We start from the raw sequence: 11,999 nt of genomic DNA on the forward strand, positions 1-11,999 counted from the left end.
TTCCCTACATATTTTTATATTTTAAATCACAATTAGAGATAATATATAGCTACATAATTACGTAATTAATTTAGCAAATCGATTTAAACCTTTCAAATACCCAATGAGCAGTTTACATCATTTTAAATTTTGTAAAATGATGAAAAAAAATTAATAGATAAAAAGACACAATATATGCAAAATATACACAGTATATATATATATACAAGATATAACTTTTTTTATAACTTAGGTAGCAAATGGATGCCAAAACATAACTTTTGTGAAACAAAAGGAATTAGTGATGATTTGAGGTCGTTTTGGGTCTTCCTTTACTGCGAATTGAATTGTTCTTCTCCACTTGTGCTAAAGAGGGTCTCTCTCTCTCTCTCTCTCTCTCTCTCGAGCAACCTCTAATATTTACACCATCAATTCGGATGATTAATGGACCCATTTGGACCAACATACTCCATATTATAATTTTCAAATATTTATACAATTTGTACCAAAAAATATTATTTTTTTCCCAACCTAACCGTGCCATTTTTGTTGTTCCATTATGTGGCTTTCAGAACTTGAACTAGAAGTTTTTATTAGATGATTCTGTTGTTTGCTAAGTGAATCTTTGACGTTTTGTTTGATGTGACGGCTAAATGCCCTTTCCTTTTTTTTAAAAAAAAATTTCCCAACCAATGGGGTGTTTGCATTTTGAGGACTTTAATGAAGTCTGAAGGAAAAGTTATATTTAATGAAATAAATAATAGTTTAGACTAAATGGATTAATTAATTTAATCACAAGAGCATCGCACCAGGGAATGTCCTTGAAAAGTGGTCAAATGCATATATAAACAGTGTATTCTTGCACATAATTATGTGGGTGTTGATGAAATGTGGTTTGCTATAATAACGGCGAGACAAAACGCATCAAAATAGTTTATTTATTAATATTTGAAAACGCTGAGTAGGGTTTAACAATAATGACGAGACAAAACGCATAAAAAAGTCATCATCGTGATAATTAAACACATTTAATTTGTAAAATATGAGGAATTAACTAAGAAGAAAAACTAGAAACACTAATCTCACAGTCACAGACAGGTCAATGACATTAATTATTTCGATTTCTCTCAATCCAAGTGTTTTTGGGTAAAATAGGAAATATAATAAAATTTGGGCATAACTGGAAGATCGAGAGAAACTCTAGGAGCAAAAAAAAGAATTTGCAGGGCACTTTTTTTTTAAAAAAAAAAAAAACCGAAGACAGACAATCTCTGAAACTCCAAAATTGAGGGGTGGGCGTTTCGGGTTTCGGTTCGATATTCAAGCGGTTCGGTTCGGGAACGGTATTTTCGGTTTTATAAAAAGTGTACCAAACTAGAACTGAATATTAAACGGTTCGGTTCGGTTCGGTTTTAGTATCGGTTTCGGTTCGGAACAGTATCATTATATGAATACCAAATAAGTACTGAACTATAATATTTACACATATATTAGTGGAATATTCGAATTTTGGTTCGGTATTCATACGGTTCGGTTCGGGAACGGTTCATTCGGTTCCATAAAAAGTGTACCGAATTAGAACCAAACGTTATTCGGTTCGGTTCGGTATGGTTCGGTTTCGGGACGGCTCGGGTCGGTACTAAATTCCCGAACCGAAGTGCCCACCCCTAAAATTGATACCCAGTGGCGGACCTACGTGGAGATGAGTGGGGGCACTGGCCCCCACTGTTTTTTTCCTTTTAAAAATATTAGTTATAAAATTTAATAAAATTTTAAAAAAATATGTTAATGCCCCCGCTAAAAATTTCTCACGGACCCCACTAATTTGATTTTTTTCATATATTTTGTGATGTTAGTTAATAAAAAAAATTAGTCTATTGTTTTTTTGTTATTTTCTATTTTCAAGTTTTTTACTTTTTTTAGACAAATAAAAAATATTGTCAATTTAATTATAATAAAATAAAAACTAAAACAAAAGAAGAAATATTTGTAAAAATTGTAAATTTAAATAATCTTTGTTATTTTTTATTTATTTGTTTTTATATGTTTATTATACTTATAAATTTATCTGTATATATATTTATTGAATTTTTATTTGATTTAGTAGAAAGTTCAACCGATAATTTACTAAAAAAAGAGAATAAATCTTTTGATGATTGAAAATGAAAGAACCTCAATATCCTTCTGAAGCGGAATTAAAGAAGTAACCAACGATTTTGGGTTAGGCCTCTCCCGGGGCTCATATTGCAAGCATCTCGAGGCTATCCGTATTAATTCGGTGGCATCATCACTCGAAAATTGACCCTCCAAGCATGAGTCCATCAACATCTGAATGTTCCTGTCTCGTATTAGGTCCAGAGCCTAAGGTCCATCATACAAGTAAAAATAATTGATTAGCGAGATACCCGTTTGTGCTATAATATAGAACTACAACGTGGCCCTAAACATGACTTCAGGAAGAATGTGCCATAATCCAGGCCAATAATCATGTGGTATATATAACAGAAACACTCAGAAAATTTTTATATCCAAATGATGTCAGGAGATCTAACATGGCTTGGAGGAATGTGTTTTCCACTGAGAAGGTCGAGAAGTAGAGTTCCAAAGCTGTACATCACACTTTCTGGTGTCACGCGACCTGTAGAAAGAAACAATCATGCTGGCACTTAAACAAAAAGGCTATAACAAATCCGAAACACGAAACAATCATGTGGTATATAGTCAAATTAACCATGGCAGTCAGTTGCGATGATATAACACCGAAACACTTTAACAAAATATGAAAAGATTTCAGAGATCAACTCTGAATTGAAAGGAAATCGTCTTTTTTTTTTTCCCTCCGGCATGCACAGGTTATTTTGACAAAATAATACCTGTTCTTAGATACTCAGGAGGAGTGAATGCGAGATTGGTACTATAACTCTTTCCATCTCTACTGTTCTTCATTAAACCAAAGCATGACAGTCTTGGATTTGCCTCCTAAAAGAAAAAAGTGGATGTTTTATGTAAAACTGTACCAACATAATCAGAACAAAAAGCGTAAACACACCGACTTACATCGTCAAAGAGAACTCTGTAAGCATTTAGGTCATGGTAAAGTGCGCGTTCTTTGCTGGTACAATATTCTAGAGCCTGAGCAATATGTAGAGCTACTCTCATAATTAATTTAGCAAATCGATTTAAACCTTTCAAATACCCAATGAGCAGTTTACATCATTTTAAATTTTGTAAAATGATGAAAAAAAATTAATAGATAAAAAGACACAATATATGCAAAATATACACAGTATATATATATATACAAGATATAACTTTTTTTATAACTTAGGTAGCAAATGGATGCCAAAACATAACTTTTGTGAAACAAAAGGAATTAGTGATGATTTGAGGTCGTTTTGGGTCTTCCTTTACTGCGAATTGAATTGTTCTTCTCCACTTGTGCTAAAGAGGGTCTCTCTCTCTCTCTCTCTCTCTCTCTCGAGCAACCTCTAATATTTACACCATCAATTCGGATGATTAATGGACCCATTTGGACCAACATACTCCATATTATAATTTTCAAATATTTATACAATTTGTACCAAAAAATATTATTTTTTTCCCAACCTAACCGTGCCATTTTTGTTGTTCCATTATGTGGCTTTCAGAACTTGAACTAGAAGTTTTTATTAGATGATTCTGTTGTTTGCTAAGTGAATCTTTGACGTTTTGTTTGATGTGACGGCTAAATGCCCTTTCCTTTTTTTTAAAAAAAAATTTCCCAACCAATGGGGTGTTTGCATTTTGAGGACTTTAATGAAGTCTGAAGGAAAAGTTATATTTAATGAAATAAATAATAGTTTAGACTAAATGGATTAATTAATTTAATCACAAGAGCATCGCACCAGGGAATGTCCTTGAAAAGTGGTCAAATGCTACCTGTAGGCTTATGCCTACCAAAGAAAAAAGAGCGTATAAATTATAATAATAATAATATAAAATCTAAAAAATATGAACCCCTCCAAACGTGTGAAGAATTTTATTACGTATAAACTCTATTTATTTTATTCAGCGGTGTGCTTTGTTGTGTGGGGCTGCTGTCCTACCAACTTCCTCCCCCAAACGAGAACAATAGTGTCAAGACAATATATATATATATATATATGTGTGTACACATATACTTTCTTTTCAACAAAAGCATTTTGCTATGTAATTAATCAATAAATGATATTAGCTGTTTCTCTTCACATGAATTTTCCAGGGTTGGAGGAAAAGGCCCCAACATCAATTTTATCATGGGTTCATATATGCATCAGAATACATAGCTCTATAGAGTTCTTTAACACTACAAACCATTCTCACACCATAAAGAAGCACCGGAAAACTACACCGGAGATATGTTTTTGGAGACGGTGACGGTGACGGTGATCGCGATGATGATGGTGATCATGATGTTTCTTCAGGACAAAACAACTGTTTTTTCCCCCCTCAGAAATGGTACGGTCTCTTCAGATCAGACGTAGCGCTTCTTGAACAAATGGTGACGCTTGGAAGGGTCTTTGGGTTTCTTCTTCATCAGATGGCTGCCAGATTTGTGTCTTCCAGAGTTGTATTCCATATAAACCATTCCCTTTGCTCCCGACATCGCACTCATCGTTCCCATCGTTCTTCTCGCTTTCTGCAGAGCCATTCCGTCTGTATCTTCTTCCAGCAGTTCTAACCCGACCGCATCGTCCCCAGCGTTCAGAACCTGTTTCCGACATCGAAAAAGGACAAGGCTTTTTGAGCTCCGTTTCAAGATTGTTCAATCGGGTCTACTACCAAAATGAATCCCGGGTTCTAAACCTTTAAGAAAAATTATCACCGAGAATGGGAATAAGTTAACATGGGATACAACTGACTTCTATTTATGATATCGCGTGACCAAAACTTGGTTAGAAAAATCACATCTTTTCTTTTTTAAAACACGAAATCTTAGGTTTATTCTCGAAAATCATATCTTTTTCCTACGGCCTGGGCACATATTCACAGTGTGTAAATGATTTGATTGAGAAGGGACAGTGAAGAACAAACCTTAGCGAGAAGGGCCAACTGCTCTTCTTGGCTGTGGAAGCTTAGACTTGAACCGGCATCATTCGGTGGAAGACTAGTTATAACCTTGAAGCTATAACCTTGATCAATCAGGAATTGTTGTCTTTTTGTCGAATAGTACATTTCCTGCATTTTCAATCCGTAAATATGGTCCAGATCATGGAATAGCCAATGCATGATGAGTTCACTAAGTTCTCTGATTTAGGACAATGGATCTCTCCCAAATGAGAAAACACACGACCATCCGGAAATTGTCAGAACCAGAAATGAGAGAACTGGTTAAGAAGGCAAAGACGGTTTTACCTGTGTGTCTGTAGAAACAAGCGAGTAGAAGAAAGCGTTGTACTCTTCTTTTCCACCTGCCATCCTATCTTCAATCTTACCCTATTGATCACAAGTGGGAAATTTTTGTAATTAGTAAGCAGGAAAATATGATTTTATGTAGCAACGGAGTTACAGGGAGTATAGATGGAAATGTGTAAATCCGACTGACCTTAGCCCTAAGAATACGACCCAAACGCTGAGCTTCTTGACGTCTTGACCCAGCATGTGATGAAATCTGAATAATAACATTTGCTTCTGGAATATCTATAGAGTTGTCACCCACCTGTGGACATAACCGAATACACAATCATATTTCCAAAACGTATATGACAAAACTTTGAGAGATAAACCCAATCAAATGAAGAAGAAATGACGGACATCATTCCGTTTTAACAAAGTATATACCTTTGACAGGAAGATCGTGTTTACGTCCTTACTGGTCTTAAACGCCTCGAGAATTTTGGTTCGTTCAATATGGCTGTGCAGATGAACAAAGGAAAGGCTCAGATTGATCAAGCAGTAAAAAACCGAGAGAGATTCCAAGGAAGAAACAAAACAAAACCTGGTGGCACCATAGATCATGGGCTTCCGGAGTTTCATCGCATACTCCGTCAGCGCAAAGAGATTGTCTGCAAAAACAATAATCTTGTCCCCACGCTGTTGTTCATGGAAGCGTATGAGGAACTCACAAGCTCTGAATTTGTTAGGGTTCATTACATAAAGTGCCTGCAAACCCCCAACCAAACAACATTTGTCAGAAAGTTAGAAACAAAGAACTCGATGAAGTGAATTTCCCCAACTCAGAAATCATGGATACATTACTAAAATCCGAAGGCTGAGAAGCCCAACCAGCCCATCTTTATCTCTCACAGATTAAATATGTATGAAATCCATCCATTTTCACAAATGAAAGCAAAATCCATGAACCTGTTTTTTCTTGGAGTTCTCCTTCTTCAGATATTCAGCGAAAAATTCCTTGGTCATAGGACACCATACCTCAGCACACTGCACATTTGCTATAAACCCTCCTTTCACTAGATCAAGCCAGTTAGCTTCATACAGTTTCGGGCCAATAAGAAAGTTAAGATCCGTAATTCTTTCGTCTTCTCTCACAAGAGTAGCTGCACACAAGATAATAAGAAGAGACTCAGCTTGCGAGAACTAAGAGTGAAAGAAACAAAGAAAAAAAAGCCTAACAAGGACTGGAAAGATCAACAGGGCATTACCTGTAAGTCCCAATTTGCAGTGAGATTTCGTAAGACTGATGACTTTCCTGAACATATGAGCCGGAACAACATGCACCTGTTAATAATAATTCTGGTTATCTCTGTCACTCATGTAAGTTATACATGACTTCAAACAGGAACTTGTCCTATAACATCTACTCGGTAATTATTCCGATAAAAATAGCCACTACAGAATACTCAATGGAATTTCGCATGATCACCTACCTCATCCATAAGCAGCAATCCCCACTCTCTGTTTCTAATTTCTTCTATTATTTTCTCCGACTCCTCTGACCGTTTGCCACCAAAAGCAACCATATTGTAGGTTGTGACAACAACACCAGCATTGCCACGGAACCGTTCTTTACTGTCTGAAGTGAAACGGCAAATTTGATCATCTCTTATGGTTGACCATAACTTGAACTGGAAGGCCCACTGATCAACTGAGACAGCGTTCGTTGCCAAACAAAGACAACTCTTCTTTATACGAGCAGCTGCTGAAACTCCCACGAGAGATTTACCAGCACCACAAGGCAAAACTATAATCCCGGACCTTGCTCTTCCTGGATATTCACACATCTAAATCAGTTGTAGACTTTGATGAGAAATCAAAAGGATAAACATCTATCTAGAATCCTGACGAATTGCAGCATTTTCCACATGAAAGATTGCCAAATAATCAGAATTGCAGCATCCATACCATTCCCAAACATTTTACTCAGACTCTTCTCCTGATAAGGCCTCGGTTGCGCATGAGGCTTAAGTTCCATGTCGAGATCAGGATTAACCTAGAGGCCAAATCAAGCTATTAACAGTCAGGAGAATACAATGCATATCATATACCGGTCAACATAAAATACAGTTAACATGGTGCGGTGTGTTTTCTTACATTGTCGTTCCTGAAGTCGTATTCCTCTAACATAGGGTAGTTTAAGGCATTGGGCAAGCAGCGCTGTTTCACGTTCTCCACCTAATCAATCATCAAAAGCACAAAAAGAGCAAGTGAATGCAAGGTAATGTTAAAATCATAGTAAATTAAACATCCGTCAAACAAATTCCACTGACCAGATTAACAAAATACCTGAGAAGGGTCAATTTCAAAAGAGTGAGTTTCTTTCTCTTCTGCCGCAGCAGCCAATTCAGCTTCATTTAGCAACCCCCCAGGACCAGCTTCAAGTTCACCAGCTGTTTTACTGATTGTGAAACCATCTCCTCCATGAGAAGACTAACAAGAAAGTAAAGAAGCTGGTTCAAACCAACTGCATGTAAGACAATAATTACCAAGATACAAAAATAATAATGACAGTTTACAACTATGTCCTTGGAGATAGAATAAAAAATTCCACAGGTCAGTGTAACCCTTCTTGGAGAGAGTATCAAATATTTCACAGGACAGCGCAAACATTCCGACTAAGACTAAGAGTACTCAAAAGACATAATCTGATAATCCTGACAGAGAATTGGAGGCCTTAAGACCACAAAGCTGACCAGCTAATCAAATATATCTAGAGATAATGCCAGAAGAATGGAACCAAAGAGACAACATTAAAAACCTAAAAAGCAGTTCCACTTGAAGTAACATTTCCAAAACATGCAAAGAAATGCAAGATAACGTGATCTATTAAAAATATTATACCAACCTCAGGGGAAATCCTAGCTCGGCCAATAACATCATCCCTGAGAAGCGTTTTCAATACCTGCAAGCATATTAGATGAGTGAGAAAAGCAACTCAGACGGCAAACAAATACAAAATATAAATCACCAAAAAGAGAATAACTTGCCTCTGGAAATGGTGATTCAATTAAATATCTATTCTTCTTCAATACAAGCTTCACTTTGCCGTAGTTGGCAGTGGAAGCATGTATGAAGTCAATCATCTCGTTCGGGAGCTTAGTTTTAGACAGCTTGTTCAAAACAGAAATTATAGTTTCTGTCTCAAGACCAACCGACACAGCTGCATACAAAGAGTGAGGAGTCAAATTATACTCATGCATAGCCTCCGGCCTGAAAAAAAAAAGGAAAAAAACAACAGAATCAGACCAGAGTTCAAACAGAATTTCCATAACCATATGATCATCAATACACCAAACTCATTGTTGAGAACCAACTAGGTCATGAACTATACTTGGCAATCGGGTTAATCAATTTCCAGACTTGAACATCCCCGAGTCTCAATATACAAAAAATGCAATGAACACCACACGAGAAAGGAAAAGAGGACCTGCAAACAGGTTCGGCTATGGCGATGAGAAAATCATAGGCTTGTTTGTAAAGAGGAGAGAATGTCTCGAGGAAGATTCTCCCATCTGCACATGCCCACAAGGGCCTGTTTTCATGATCAGGCTTCAGTTCTAGTTTGCTAAAATCCATCTTCTTCACCTCCCCATCACCTTGAATCCATTACACTTTCTATTCATTCTTGTTTCCGATATATGTATGATTCATGTGTATATAACAGAAAAGAATACTACTTCTGGAACAAAAATAATCGAAATACCATCTCGAGAATCCTCATCGGCGTCATCACCAAAGTAGTAATCCTCATTTTCCGAGTTCATCATCTTTTGATCATCCTGAAATTCACCACGGAATACAATAAGTTGTTAAGAACAAAACCCAGTACACGTAACCTGCAGAACCCAAAACAAAATTGCGTCAAGAAGACGAAGGCGAACCTTGCCGCCGAATTTCATCTTCTTACTGGGTCTTCCTCTTTCACCTGAATCCAAAACAAAAACGTGAAAAATCATGGTGAACATCAACCAATTTGCAGAAGCCACTGTACAAAGCTGAGAAAGGTACGGAAAAATCGAGACAAAATGAGAAAATTAGGGTTGAGCTTGATTGGAAATGAAAACGATGGCTGATTCGACAAAGATCAACAAACAATGGGACGTATAGAATTACCATTTCCCATGATTAAGGCTGTTATTCTTAGGGTTCAGATCCAAATCGCTTCAGTTATATTCGTATTCCCCTTGCTCCGTTCTCTTATTTGGTATGTATGATCAAAGAACTCCGAGTTTTCAACGAACGCACAGACGTCGGTTTGTTATATAGCTGTCCTAAAGAAACGACGTCGTTTACATTTTAACCGCCTTAATACCATTCACAAAACATAACATGGGCCTGTTTTCTCTTATTGGGCTAAGCCCATTCAATGACATTATCACTATGATTGTTGTTTTTAAAATATTTGTAAATCATTTGTGAATGCCACTTTCGGCCCATTTGTAAAATTGGGCACAGAAGGTTGGACCAAAAAAGTCCAATATATATATATATATATACATATGTATATGTATATGTGCCTATATTCTCATGGAGATACATAACATTCATGTGATATCTGTCAAGGGTTTAATATGAAAAATTTTATTAGAATGAAATGAAGAAAATCTGGTGACAGTTGTAAAAATTTTGAAGAGAAAAAAGAAAATTGAAATATACAATAATATTTTCATGGATTCGAATACCAAGATATGAAACATATAAAGTATTTGTGTGAGAATAATCCCGTATACAATAAAACAAATGGAAAAATGCATTATTATAAATTTTGCCACCAACAAAGAAAAAGGTCTAAGAATGTTATTATAATTTCTTCAATCGAGGAAAGCGAAAATGGCAAAGTAACCAAAAGGAGATTATGAGCGATATCTTCTGGGTCCCATTGATCTGCAAAATCTACATATCTATACATATATACATACATACATATACACACACACGCATATGTAGGTACGTATGGTGTGTGTGTATATATATATATATTGTGTAGTGTGAGCCAGCTGCATGGCGGACTTCAAATCTAATTTCATTTTTGTCTAATAGTTGTCATTTCTATTGACATTTCAAAAGTTAACTCGTTTCCATATTCCGCCTGCATTCCCATCTTTTCTTCTTCTTTTTGTCTTAATATCCATGACAACAAATTTAGTATAATAATAAAATAATAACAATAATAATAATAATATAATAATCATGATGATGATGATGATGATACACAAATTAAGCTCAATCTTATAACATTTTGTTTTTTGTTTACATTATGCGAACGAATCTATTGCTTGAAAAAGCCGTTAAAAACTAAAGTTAAACAAAAACTAAATTAATCATGTATATATATATACACACGCAGTCACGACAAAAAAAAAATAACGTGAAAGCATTAGATAGGAGGACCGATGTGAGATCAAATCATGGCCGTTAAAATGTTGTCGGAGATACCGAATGCATGTCTCATCAGGCCCTGAAGCCTGTAAATTAATATTATCGTATCTAAATTTTTTTATTTGTCCGTAATAATAAAAACCAAAAGTCCTATCAGAATGTTTGACCGACTATGATTCATCTGAGCATATTTTATCTGATTTAGTGTTAGTTAATTTTGATCTAATTTGAATGGAATTTATGTATTTTCTAACATAAAATTTGTTTAAAACTTAATTTTTCTTCGTTACTTTCAATTTCTATCCAAATATTATTTAAAGATTAATTCGGGTGGGCCCATTTGCCCACCTGTATATTTTTCCCTCATTTACAATACGACAAAGCCCATGCATTAAAAACCAAGCCCCCATTATTTGTCTCCCAAGCTCCATATTACTATTATTATTATTATTGTTGTTGTGGTTATTGTTGTAAATTCATCTCGCCCCAAAACCTGTTCATTTATATATATATTTTGTGTGCGTCCAATTTAACAGTACAAATATGGTATTAAAATAATATGATTTAATCCTATCCAAATTGGAATTGATGATGGTTCATGTGAAGATGGGGAAGAAAATGATAGAAGTCACCAACAAAATGTATGATTAGATATATTTAAACAAAGTTATAGGTTCTATTTTTTTATTTTTACTTGAAATGTTGGAGTGCATGGTTAGATTCTCCCTTTTTTGTTACGATTACTATGAGTTATACAAGGAATGCGATTAAGTTCAAACAATTAAATTATATATAAAATTGTATAGGGCTTAAATTCGATTTTTAAAACTTGAATATTATTTTTAAAACCCAATAAAATACAATTTTAAAAACGATATAAAAATTAATAAATATAAATTTTAATAAAAAAATTAAATTATATAAAAATAAATATTACAAAAAACCCCAAATTTAAGGTCCGTTTTATTGGAAATAACCCTTTATGGTTGGTTTTGGTCAATCGGGCCGAAATATTATATATTTTTTTAAAAGACGCATGGCATTAGACTTGTGGAACACTCATGAGTGGCTAATTTCCCCATATTGGAAGCTTATATAATTCAATTAGGGGACTATAAAAAGTAAAAAAAAATTAAACCTAGACAGCTACATTGAAATTTATGACGCATTAAAAAGAAGATTTCGTTTTTTAATTTTATTTTTTTACGGCGGTATCCGATGGGTTT

At 35.1% G+C, this 11,999-nt stretch overlaps 2 protein-coding genes across 2 annotated transcripts; both read right to left on the reverse strand.

The window, feature by feature from the left end:
- Nucleotides 1-2,106: 2,106 nt before the first annotated feature.
- Nucleotides 2,107-3,138, reverse strand: LOC104825253 (probable serine/threonine-protein kinase At5g41260). The gene is made up of 4 exons (XM_010557554.1): nt 3,037-3,138; nt 2,853-2,958; nt 2,532-2,617; nt 2,107-2,340 (listed from the first exon to the last, which is right to left on the reverse strand). Exons 1-4 carry the CDS (start codon nt 3,136-3,138, stop codon nt 2,107-2,109), a joined length of 528 nt encoding a protein of 175 aa, XP_010555856.1.
- Nucleotides 3,139-4,211: 1,073 nt separating this feature from the next.
- LOC104817891 (DNA repair helicase XPB1) lies at nt 4,212-9,624 on the reverse strand. Its single transcript, XM_010547262.2, has 18 exons — nt 9,508-9,624; nt 9,276-9,319; nt 9,098-9,173; nt 8,822-8,990; nt 8,382-8,604; nt 8,240-8,296; nt 7,681-7,824; nt 7,489-7,569; nt 7,300-7,387; nt 6,825-7,162; nt 6,600-6,675; nt 6,301-6,494; nt 5,936-6,099; nt 5,779-5,851; nt 5,543-5,656; nt 5,353-5,433; nt 5,032-5,175; nt 4,212-4,708 (listed from the first exon to the last, which is right to left on the reverse strand). Exons 1-18 carry the CDS (start codon nt 9,515-9,517, stop codon nt 4,472-4,474), a joined length of 2,313 nt encoding a protein of 770 aa, XP_010545564.1. The 5' UTR covers nt 9,518-9,624; the 3' UTR covers nt 4,212-4,471.
- Between the last annotated feature and the right edge of the window lie 2,375 nt (nt 9,625-11,999).

This window comes from Tarenaya hassleriana, unplaced genomic scaffold, assembly GCF_000463585.1.
Source record: "Tarenaya hassleriana unplaced genomic scaffold, ASM46358v1 Cleome1, whole genome shotgun sequence".
NCBI classification, from domain to species: domain Eukaryota; kingdom Viridiplantae; phylum Streptophyta; class Magnoliopsida; order Brassicales; family Cleomaceae; genus Tarenaya; species Tarenaya hassleriana.

Coding starts and splice junctions, on each gene's coding strand:
- LOC104825253 (XM_010557554.1), bottom strand. CDS start 3,138: ATGAGAGTAGCTCTACATATTGCTCAGGCTCTAGAATATTGTACCAGC. Junction 2,959..3,036: donor ACAGAGTTCTCTTTGACGAT/GTAAGTCGGTGT, acceptor TTTTTCTTTTAG/GAGGCAAATCCAAGACTGTC. Junction 2,618..2,852: donor TCCTGAGTATCTAAGAACAG/GTATTATTTTGT, acceptor TTCTTTCTACAG/GTCGCGTGACACCAGAAAGT.
- LOC104817891 (XM_010547262.2), bottom strand. Junction 8,297..8,381: donor TTGAATCACCATTTCCAGAG/GCAAGTTATTCT, acceptor ATATGCTTGCAG/GTATTGAAAACGCTTCTCAG. Junction 4,709..5,031: donor AGTTGGCCCTTCTCGCTAAG/GTTTGTTCTTCA, acceptor TGTCGGAAACAG/GTTCTGAACGCTGGGGACGA.